Source organism: Notothenia rossii (assembly GCF_949606895.1).
Source record: "Notothenia rossii genome assembly, chromosome: 2".
Classification (NCBI taxonomy): Eukaryota; Metazoa; Chordata; class Actinopteri; order Perciformes; family Nototheniidae; genus Notothenia; species Notothenia rossii.
The window spans coordinates 94,616,680-94,629,001 of NC_136904.1; the positions used below are offsets into that span (position 1 = coordinate 94,616,680).

The window sequence follows — 12,322 nt, forward strand, 5'->3', positions numbered from 1 at the left end:
TTGACTTACACAACACAATCAAGTTATAAGATTCAACGTAGGTACTTACAATAAAACAACGTGTGTGACTCAGCTTGTTAGTGAGAGCTTTGACATGATGAGATGAAGCCCCCCTCCTGTAATGATCCACTCTGAAGAAGCTGGACACTTTATGTTTGTCTGCTGCTAGGATGCAGACGTACACAGGCAGGGCCCAAAGGGATGTTAAAGCACTCACACCAGACTACATACTTCTTCTTTAATGTATGCATCCTACGTGTTGTTCTATATGGAGTAAACCAATCAGAAGTGCAGCTGTAAAGGAAATGTTAAATCCCTCACACTTGTCTTCTGAATCAAAATAATGAAACTGGGACTCCAAAAGTCTTAGCGTCTTGTTTTTTCACCATTATTGAATCATTCGGCAAATCAATAAAGTCCTAATGTCTGCAGTGAAATCTGCAAAAGATATGTTGCAAATAAGTCAAGTTTCATATTAACTGACTTCCAACTCTATCCAGTGGGAAAGTGACCAAGAAGGGGCAGCTGGACCCCAGTGGAGCAGGTGTAGGCCTGGGGTCAGTGCCCAGCTGTTTCAGCTCTGCTGCATGCAGTCACAATTCAGGAGGCATCTAACTTCTGCAGGTCCGCCACAGAAGAGCAGGACAAAGTCTGGACCAACAGAGCAGGGAGCGCTTTTAAAAAAAATGTTCTCCCTTTGTACATAACATACAGTTGAATTGGGTTTGCAACATTAAAGAGGGAAGACAGGTATTCAGGATTCATACGGGTGTTGCTAGCAAATAGTAAGCCTATGCACCATAAGCACACAATACACTAGTCCGCCACAGAAGAGCAGGACAAAGTCTGGACCAACACGTAAGAGAAGGGAGAGCTTCACTGAAAGTAGGGGAAAAGGGACCAGGGAACCAAGAAGGGCTAGCTGGACATGAGAGGAGCAGTGTGCGGGCTGGGGTCAGTGCAGGAGGCCCATCAGACGGACTGAACCACAAAAGAGACCGACCAAACTTTCTGGGCCAAGGAGGAGGATGGCGACGAAAGAGGGACTCCTTTGGAGGGCGAAGGCCATGGTGGGACTACTCATGGACTACCACAGTACATAATGTAAGAGTAGTTGTAGTAAGAGGTTTGCTCTCACTTGATAGGATGAGCAGGTGTCAGTCAGACCACCAACTTGGTGGAATGGACAGAAGTGAACCTCTCTGCCGACTGTACGGTAAGATCTTAATTTGAGATCTAAGAGTTTGAAGAGAGACTAAGCTGCATTTTTCCAATGTTCCGCCCGGAATCGTGCCACACGCGCCTCGTCCACAGGCAGGCGTAAGGCGTCCACTTCGAACGCACAACGGTGTATTGGAAGTGTACAGTACGCTTCGAATACCTGAGATACAGCAGTTCTGTATTTGAAGTGGACTTCTAATGCATTTCTGTAGCGTCTCGGGTATTTGAAGTGTACTGTTCACTCAATATCCAACTTCAGAAGCCTCTTGCGGACGTCAAGTCTGAGAGGACCCCGAGATTTTTAGGGCATCTCCGGGAAACTTTAGTCCCGCCGGGGGTCCTGCCGACATCATATGCTGTCCCGTTGGGGATCTCGCCATCACCATCCCATGTTCCATTTGGGGTCCCTCCAACACCATCTCCAGTTCAATCGTTGGTCCTGCCGGCTCCTTGTCTTTTGGTGATCCTGCCGACACCAGCACCTGTTCCGTCCATGGTCCCGTCGCCGCCTTCATGCCGGTCCTCCGGAACTGTCCTGTCCCCGCCCTGCCCGTCCTCCGGAGCTGTCCCGCCTCCCTCCTGCCCGTCCTCCGGAGTAATCCCCCGATTGCCTACGTGCACGTCTCCGACACCCCTGAGTTCTCCTGCTGCAAGTTCTGCACACACCCAGCCTCTGGGGATCCACAAAACGAGCAGACACCTGGGAAGGGGTCCTCTACGGTGGGGATCAGTCCGGGAGTCCGTTCGGGGCAATATTGACAATGACTGCACCGAAAGACCCAGCTGAAGCAGCTCCCCCCCGCTCAATCCGGAGACGGACAATTTGGCCAACTTTGGGACTGTTTGAGCAACTTGGGAAATAGGAGGGGCTATGGTGCGCTTTTGACCACCCAGGTGCAAAGGCCATCAAATGTTAGGCCCATCCAGCCACATTTGGGAGAAACGGCCAGAAATATAAGTATCATCACTGAGCAATCAAAACCTTTGGGGAAGCAAGCCCAGACATCACACCACGTAGCTTTACGGAGCAAAACACATCTTTGCTGTTGTTATGATCAAAAGTTGTGTTCAATGGCATTACAACGATAAAAAAACGCTGCTGAATGTTGATCCATAGGTTAATCCAATGTGTCTTTGAAATGATTAATCATAATCCATCAGTCAATTTTTATGCCAATAACAGAGTTTTCATAGCTGCTATGATAGCTATTAGAGTGTATGACAGCTTCCGGTTTTGGGCATTCTGGCTACGCATCACTCATTCACCAATGGGTCATGTTTAGATGGATTTTAGGAACTTCCCCTCGATTCTATTGGCTCTAACGGTTAAAGAGAAGTGTCAATCATCAAAATCGACTGAGGGGGGCCAGAGATAGTGAAAATCCACCCAAATGACCCCAGAGGTGGGTTTTATTTTCTAAATATCATAATATAAAAAAAGTCAAATGTTGCTTGTTTTGCATCAATCTTGATACAGGGTACTTATTATATGTAATAGTTTGGATTCCTAAAGCTTTTAGTCTATATCCCATCATTCAAGGTTGGTTTTCACTATAAGTAATGTAGATCTAGACGGAACATATTCGGTTAACGCGACCTCTGGTCAGTAGATCAAAAACATGTAATCAGATTAATCACAAGTTTAAAATAAACATATTTACTTGTAGTTTTGTTTTTTGCGGGCGGCAAAACAAATGCAGGTATGGAAGAATAAAATGCTAAAAGCAGTATTATTTAATTTGTTGCTTTTCACTTTAGTTTTTCGGAGTAAAAAAGGTCTCAGGGAGTGCTTAGTATTACCCAAGACATCGATAACAAATTATATAAAAATATTATTAACCCCGGTACCGGACAATTGTTATTTGTTCTGACTCGGAACAGAGCTTTGCTTCCCAACCCCTGCCACTGTGCTACACAACAGCAAATGGTAAAACATTACAATTGTATTGAGGTGCCAAACACAAAACTCTCTGATCAAGAAGAAAGAAGACAGGTGGATCAAGTGCAGCCAAAGTGGGATTTTATTCAATTCAGAAACATATCCAGGCTAACATTACAAGATCCTGCCTCTCTGTGTTCGGATTTCATTTCATTTCAAACCTTTAATCAACCAGGTGAATCCCATTGAGATCATCAATCTCTTTTTAATGGGAGACCTGCAAAAAAGATGTTCTTGGATAGCCTTTACTTTAGAATGCATTTATCAACGTAATTCTTAATATTGTCTCTCATGATATCAGAGTTATACAGGCAATGTGGACGTTCCCGAACACCTTCCACACTACGCAATCCTAATTGTACTCTTCAAAAATATAGGAAACACAATCTAACATGGTCAACATATTCCTTTTATATTTCAGCAGCAGGTGTCAGCCCAGATCACAGACTGGACAGGAGTAATAGGAGTTGGCCAGAGCGAATCAGGCAGCAAATCCTCAGGGAATGCCAACAAATAATCCAGAAAACACATATGGGAAACATGGGGGCATCAGTAGCTCAGTCTTTAGGGACTTGGCCTGGGAACCGAAGGATCGCTAGTACATGAAACGTTAACGAGTAACTTTGATGGAAACTTAAAAAAGACAACATTGCCATGAACTGACATAGAACACTGGAGAAGACAGCAGTGGTTCATTTGCACACGAGAACATGTACAATCTGGAGCGAACGTCCATTTGCTCACTGTCGCTGTATTTCTGGGGACCAACGTGGTGTAATCTGCAGAGATATAGAAAACAGAAAAAGCTAAAATTGCTTCAGCTTTGCAGCAGTAGAGCACAGGCACTGCACTAGTCATCAAAAGATTAATGCAAGCTCAAGAGAATTGCCCCTCAGCCTACTTATTCCAAAATGACCCCAAAACATGATGTGCTGATCAGAAACTTTAACAAACTCTTGACACAGTTTCTTCTTGTCCAAGTCGCACATGTTCTCTCTTTGTATATAACAAACAGTTGAGTCGGGTTTGCAACATTAAAGAGGGAAGACAGGTATTCAGGCTTCAGAATGGTGTTGCTAACAAATAGTAAGCCTATGCACCATAAGCACGCAATACACTAGTTGTTTTTAATCTGAAAATAAGTGTCCCCACCTGCTTTCCACACAAAGTGACACCATGCCGGTGACCATACTGCGCGTTAAAGCAGTGGGAGAGGGAATTTCTCCAGGCCTGGTGTCCAGTGTCAATACTAAACAGTGAACACAAGAGAGCGGTGTTGATAATTACACCTTGCAAAGGAATCCCCCCATTACCTGCAAGAGATTATAGGAGAAACTACCAAAAGCGGACCAAGCTATGCGTACATGCACAAGCAGTCAAATGTTTGAAATGAATATAGCTGGATAGCATAAGAGGACAAATGAGAGCCTAACCACATTTCTGTTATATTGTTATCGTTGTAACTATCAACTTTTGCCCACATTTTTTGTTTTACATTTCAATTTGGCAAGACTTTTCTACCATACATTGATGCATACAAATGAATGCTGGAAATTAAGTGTTCCAGACTTTTTTCTTTTTTTAACATACGGATAAAATACAACAAATATAGAAATGAGAGACATTTTTCAAATGTGGATTGAAACCTTGAGGCCGATGAGTATGATCATCCTCTTTAAATAACTGCAGATTGTGAACCATACTTAATGTGAGCATGATAGAAATCACATGCAAACAACAGTCATTTGACGGCCACAACACTATGATCTTTGTTGTTTATTGATTTATTTAGAAACCATTTGAATCCGCTTTGTCTGTCAGGGCACTTCATTAAAGTTTAAAGCACACCGTCTTGCTTTTAAGAAGTGACATTTATTATGTGACATTAAAGGCAGAATATAAGATTTAAAATATGAAAAAACAGGGTTCCATTTCTGCAAAGTGAACAAAAGAATAAATAAGCTGTGCTATGTTGTGAGTGAGGACAGAAGCAGAAAAGCATGATTTAGTTACAGCAGCTGGAGTGTTGACCTCATCAGGAGTTTTGAAAAACTTAAAAATGTCTCCGTTATCTGTTATTACCTTGATGAAGTTAAGTTTGCTCTAAAGAGTGCCTCTGCATTACTGAAACAAATCCTCACATTAACTAACGTGCACTGATCAAATAAATCACATCCCTGCATTATTACGACCCAACAGCATCAGTGAACTCCGTTATCAGTTGTGACGCATTAGACATGTTTGCAGAACAATCTCTTCAGCTGTTTATTAATTTCCTTCATTTTCAGACCATATATGATGGGATTAAAGAGAGGATGAAACAACAATATTTGTAAAGACATTATTAAACGTACAGTTTTAGGAAAATCAGTTCCAAGTTGAGGTAAAAGTACATCATAAGCACCCAAACAAGAAAAGTTAATGAGAACCAGCAGATGGGGTAAACAGGTCTGTGCAGCTTTCCTCCTGACCTCCTGACTGCTTCTATAGCAAACTATGACTATCCTGATGTATGTGAAAAGAATGAAGAGCACGGGACAAATTAATGCATTTACGAGAGCAGCCAAGCCGTATATATTCAGCAGTCTTGAAGTCACACAATACAGTTTTTGAACCGTGCTGTTGCAAATTATTCCTTTCAAATTAAAGTGACAGAGCTTTTTGTTAGCACTCACTATAATAGGTACTGAAGACTGACAAGCAGGCAGAAGCCAAGCTAGGATCAGGAACATTTTAACAGTTGTTTTTCCCATGATATTTTGATATTGCAGAGGTTTACATATAGACACATATCTATCATAGGCCATGGCTACCAACAGGAAGAATTCTGAACAGCCTAGACAGTAGAAAATAAACCACTGAAACAGACAGGCTGAATGAGATATGATCTGTTTCTCTGATAAAAAGTCAATCAGAAGCTTTGGATAGATAGCAGAGCTGAACAGAACAGAGTTAATCAACAAAGCTGCAATGAACATGTACATAGGCTCATGGAGGTTTCTGTGTAAAACAATGATGCACACAATAGTGGAATTACTGCAGATGATCAGAACATATGCAGTAAACATGATCACAAAATACAGATATCTATATCTCTGCAGTTCCACATGCCCATCAAGAGTTATATATGTCACATTATATTCACCAGCCATTAATAGTTTGTATAAAACAAGGCAGATTATGTTAACAGTATACATGAATTAAGATATGAAAACATACAACCTGTTTGAAATGTTACACGTAAAGTAACCTGCACCTCAGAAAGTGAACAGCTCCGCTCTGTGGATTCTTCTTTATCAGATTCTTCACCCTCAACAGATCTCACTAAAACTTTTCTCAAAGATCTGACCAACTTGTAAACCAATGAATGAAACTCTAGAGGCATGTGGACACCAACAGTAGGGGGGGGGGTTGTTTTTTGCGTGTGGCAAAACAAATGCAGGTATGGAAGAATAAAATGCTAAAAGCAAGTGGTGCATGCGCAGTCCGTACCTCTTCCATACAACAGATAGGAGCAGCTCTTCAATAAAACAGATAGGAGCAGCTCTTCAATACAACAGATAGGAGCAGCTCTTCAACAGATAGGGGGCAGCAGGAGCACCAGATTTAATGATTGACGTTTGAATGAGAGAGAGTTAGACGGAGATGGAGTGTAAACAAAACTAGATAGCGAATATGGAGAAGGAAAGTTATGTTTAATCATTTACATCCGGCCATCGCCTGTCTCTATTCTCTCAGAGACAGAGAGGCAGCCCGCGATTCCCGCCTCGTGTCGTCACGGTTCAACATTCTCTAAACGCTACGACTAAAGCTTTAAACTCATCATGGGTCCAGAGTTGCCGGTCTACCTGCCGGAGTCAGACGAAGATCCATGCACCGATCCTTTCGAAACCGGCCATCTACGGCACAGCAGTCAGCTCACAGCCAAGCATCCGAACAGAGCCGCTCGCTCTCAGAAGTCAGTATCCCACACACCAGCCGTCACTTCCCCTCAGGCTTCCACAACAAAATATCTCCAACTCTAGATATATCCCAGCCCTCGTCTCCTCCGCCAAAGATCGGGCCCACAACAGGCATAGCCAGCACCAATCCTCCCACCTCCGGCAGCCTGCCTCATTCACCTCGGCAAACTCGACGCGCCTCTCGGACGAATCTGCATTCTGAAACGGAGCTCGAAATCAGGAAGTGGAAAGTCATCCAACTTCAACATTTCCTGAAAGAACATGGCATTCATGTCCATCGAAACGACAACAAGGCAAGACTGTTTCATCTCGATAAAGCCTTCAGCAGCACACAGGCAACAACAACAAGGCCTACAGCTCTTCCTGCTTCAGAGCCAATCAGTCAACTCGTGACGTCTCCGGCTTAGTTCCAGCAGAGAGCCCCAAACGTTTATTTCCCTGGCCACATCAACCAGCTCTGACTGGGGGATCCCAAGGCGCTCCCAGGCCAGAGAAGAGATATAATCCCTCCTCCTGGTTGTAGGTCTACCCCTTGGTCTCTTCCCAGCTGGACGTGCCTGGAACACCTCCCTAGGGAGGTGCCCAGGTGGCATCCTAACTAGGTGCCAGAACCACCTCAACTGGCTCCTTTCGACGCGAAGGAGGAGCGGCTCAACTCCGAGTCCCTCCCGGATGACTGAACTTCTCACCTTATCCCTAAGGGAGACACCAGCCACCCTGCGGAGAAAACCCATCTCGGCCGCTTGTACCCGCGATCTCGTTCTTTCGGTCATGACCCATCCTTCATGACCATAGGTGAGGGTAGGAACGAAAATGGCCCGGTAGACAGAGAGCTCTGCCTTCTGGCTCAGCTCCCTTTTCGTCACAACGGTGCGGTAAAGAGACCGCAGTACCGCTCCCGCTGCTCCGATTCTCCGACCCATCTCACGCTCCATTGTTCCCTCGCTCGAGAACAAGACCCCGAGATACTTGAACTCCTTCACTTGGGGTAAGGACTCATTCCCTACTTGGAGTGGACACTCCATCGGTTTCCTGCTGAGAACCATGGCCTCAGATTTGGAGGTGCTGATCCTCATCCCAGCCGCTTCACACTCGGTTGCGAACCGATCCAGTGAGTGCTGAAGGTCGCAGACTGATCAAACAGATAATTAGAACCACATCATCTGCAAAAAGCAGTGGTGCAATCCTTAGTCCACCGAACTGCAGACCCCCTCCCCCACGACTAGGCCTCGAAATCCGATCCATGTATATTACAAACAGGATTGGTGACAAAGCGCAGCCCTGGCGGAGGCCAACCCTCACCGGAAATGGGTCCGACTTACTGCCGAGGACCCGGACACAGCTCTCGCTTTGGGAGTACAGAGATTGGATGGCCCTGAGTAGAGACCCCCTCACCCCATATTCTCGCAGCACCTCCCACAGTGACTCCCTGGGAACCCGGTCATACTCCTTCTCCAAATCTACAACACACATGTAGACTGGATGAGCGTACTCCCAGGCCCCCTCCAGGATCCTTGCGAGAGTAAAAAGCTGATCCGTCGTTCCACGACCAGGACGGAATCCGCATTGTTCCTCCTCAATCTGAGGTTCGACAATCGGCCTGACCCTCCTTTCGAGTACCTTAGAGTAAACTTTCCCGGGGAGGCTGAGTAGTGTGATGCCTCTGTAATTGGCACACACCCTGTGATCCCCCTTTTTGAAAAGGGGAACCACCACCCCGGTCTGCCACTCCTTCGGTACTGTTTCCGACTTCCACGCAACGTTGATGAGACGTGTCAACCATGACAGTCCCTCAACACCCAGAGCCTTCAGCATTTCTGGGCGGATCTCATCCGATATTGGTGTTGATCCCCCGTCATACACCAGCTCTGCCTCGTATTAGGGACAGTACAAACCATGGACCCCCATTCTGTGGACTTTTAGTGTTGCGGTCCCCCAAATGGATAGACCGAATAGTCTGACACTTCCAGGGCGCATCACAGCACTTTACAAGCCAGGAAAGGAGCTTGAAACCTGGGTAAAAGTGCTTTAAAATGTCGTGGAAACTTGTTATAAATTGGAGAAAAGTGTTCCATCAGGCAGCCTCAGCTAATTTCACCAGGCTGTACCCAGAGAACAGGCTGCATCACAGCACTTGAAAAGGCAGGATCAGTGTTTGAATCATGGGTAAACATTGTTTCAATAGTCTGATACTTCCAGGGCGCATCACATCACTTGACAAGCCATCAAAAGTGTTTCAAACCTTGGAATAGGTGTATTAAATAGTCTGATACTTCCAGGGCGCATCTCACAGCACTTGACAGGCGAGCTTTCCTCTCTGAGATTGAAAACATTAAATGTTTTGGGATTCTTCATGTAATTAATTAAATATCCACCAGATGGCGGCATAGTAATACGAGTGTATTAGCATGTCCATTTGGAGGAGTTTTTTCAACATTGAAACTCTCCTGGAAATGTATAAAATCTGTACATTTCCAGAAGAGGTTTAATATTATCAATATCCTACTAATGGACATGCTAAAACACTCGCCCAGACGTTTAAAAAACACTTTTCCCGGCCTCTTAAACCATTTTCCTGGCTCAGAAAATGTGGTGCTGTATTCTGTTTTGTGTTTTTTTTTACATTAAAACTCTCCTGGAAATGTACAGAATTTGTACATTTCCAGGAGAGGTTCAATGTTAATCAGTCAGACAAGCCAGGAAAGGTACTTGAATCCTGGGTAAATATTGTTTAAATAGTCTAATACTTCCAGGGCGCATCATATCACTTGACAAGCCAGGAACAGTGTTTCAAACGTCTACAGCGACCCTGCTGTAGTTCGTTTATAGCATAACGTCAGCATTTTGCTTCTGGCGACTAGATTTATGATTAGAAAATTATAAAAGTAGGGTAGACATATGGATATTATCCGGCTGAACAAAACGTGATCCGTCTCTTAAATGTCAACCACAGACCTTATTTCGAGCTATTTTCCAAAATCCTATGGAGAAATTGCATTGGTATTTTGACGAAGGAACCGGAAGGAGTTTACTTCCGGGTTTTAGGACACTGCGGTTTTCTATAGGTGTATTACATAGTCTGATACTTCCAGGGTGCATCACAGCACACGACCAGCCAGGAAAGGTGCTTGAATCCTGGGTAAACATTGTTTAAATAGTCTGATACTTCCAGGGCGCATCACATCACTTGTCAAGCCAGGAACAGTGTTTCAAACGTCGGAATAAGTGCATTGTATATGTCTCTGTATTGGACGGTAGTGTACAATACAGAGACATATACCATACGATATAAAGTGCATCAATTGGACATGAAGCAGACAGGCTACAATAAAGCACTTTACAAGGGAGGAACTCTGTTTCACTTGTCAGAATAAGTGCATGGTATATATCTCTGTATTGGACAGTAGTGTACAATACAGAGACATGTACATACAAATTAAAGTACATCAATTGGACATGAACAAAGAAAGTAGTAGACAAGGCAGGAACAGTGTTTAAAATGCGGGGAATAGTGCAACAAAGGACGGACTAAGGCTCTCCAGTATGTCTCCCTAACATGGGCACTTAGGTTATATCCATCCTCCAGCAAAGATAACGGGAAAAGCACCTCTCTTTGGCTGCTCCAAGACCCCCAAACAACGGACTAAAGACCTCCAGCATCATGTGTCCCTAACCCTATTTAGAGGCAATGGACATCCACTCTCGGGAGAGAGAACTCCAGCATGTGTCCCTGAAATGGGGACTCAGGTTATTTCACACATCCAGGACAGAGACCGGGGAAATCACCTCTCTGTGACCCCTCCAAGACCCCCAAAGGATGGACTAAAGACCTCCAGCATGTGTCCCTGAAATGGGGACTCTGGTAATTTCACACTTCCAGGAGAGACGACGGGTAAATCCCCTCTCTTTGCCGGCTCACAGAGCCCCGAAGGACGGACTAGAGACCTCCAGCATGTGTCCCTGAAATTGGGACTCAGGTTATGATCACACCCTACAGAACCTCATGCCCCTGGTAACCCTAAAAGGGGGGTGGATTTTGCGGTGCTTTACCGTCCGCCCATCGGCATCCATATTCGGCCTTATTCACGGCACCACCACCCCTTCTGTGGAGGATATTCTCATGCTCCTGGTAACCCTTTAAATAGTCTGATACTATCAGGGCTTATCACTGCACTTTACAAGCCAGAAATAATTTTTAAATGGTCGGGAAAACATCTGGAAGAGAGTTGTAGCCTGTCATTTTGCACGATATCATTTAACATTGAACCTCTCCTGGAAATGCACAGAATATTTCCATTTTCAGAAGAGGGTCCATGTTAAATGATATCGTTCAAAATGACAGGCTAAAACCCGGGAACAAGTGTTTGAAAGGCGGGTAAAAGTTGTTTAAAATAGTCTGATACCTCCAGGGCGCATCACCACATTTTACAAGCCAGGGAAGGTGTCTGAATCCTGGGTAAACATTGTTTAAATAGTCTGACACCTGGCACTGTATCTGCCCCTGGGAACCTTCAAGGTTATATTCATGTTTTATTATTTATTTAATAATCACATGATTTTTACAAAAACAGTATACACAGTATACATATATACAATAATAATAATATAACAATATACATAATAAAAACATGATTAGCGGGGGCCTGGGGGCCATATTAGCCGTCTAACTTGTACGGTGCACCGGGGAAAACAGGTTGAGTCCACGGCCCCTGCCCCCTCATCAGGAGTATCAACCGGCCCTGAAGAAGAGGTATCGCTGCTCTCCGCCCCTGAGCCCTCTGCGGAGGTATCTGACGGCGGTAGACCTCCTTCTGATGATGCTGCTGCAGCTGCTGCCGCCCTGAACATGGAGCGGATCTTCAACCCCTCCTTTATTCCAGGCGTATTTGCGTAGAACCGGTCTGCAGTGCTTACGTCGTGACACATAAACCTGGCGAGAATCGACCTGCTTTCTGGATCTTGGTGATGCTTGACAGCCAGGGCAGTGCGCAGGATTGTGAAGGTGACGGCTGTTTCTAGCATCAGCCCAAGCCCTCTTCAAGTGAGCGTTCAGGTTCTTGGAGACGTAATGCCCCGTTGTGAAAAGGACGAATTCATTCTGAGGACCCGACAAGCCCTCTTTTATCCCCATCCACTGCATGACCCAGCTAAACTCCTTTACTTTAAGCACCAGCTGTGCTTCGCCAAATGTGTTGGCAGT

General features: G+C 44.8%; 1 protein-coding gene across 1 annotated transcript; it reads right to left on the reverse strand.

Annotated features, from left to right (window-relative positions):
- Positions 1 to 5,391: 5,391 nt before the first annotated feature.
- LOC307025618 (olfactory receptor 11A1-like) lies at positions 5,392 to 6,312 on the reverse strand (the record flags this gene model as incomplete). Its single annotated transcript, XM_079660429.1, has 1 exon — positions 5,392 to 6,312. One exon carries the CDS (start codon positions 6,310 to 6,312, stop codon positions 5,392 to 5,394), a length of 921 nt encoding a protein of 306 aa, XP_079516555.1.
- Positions 6,313 to 12,322: the final 6,010 nt, after the last annotated feature.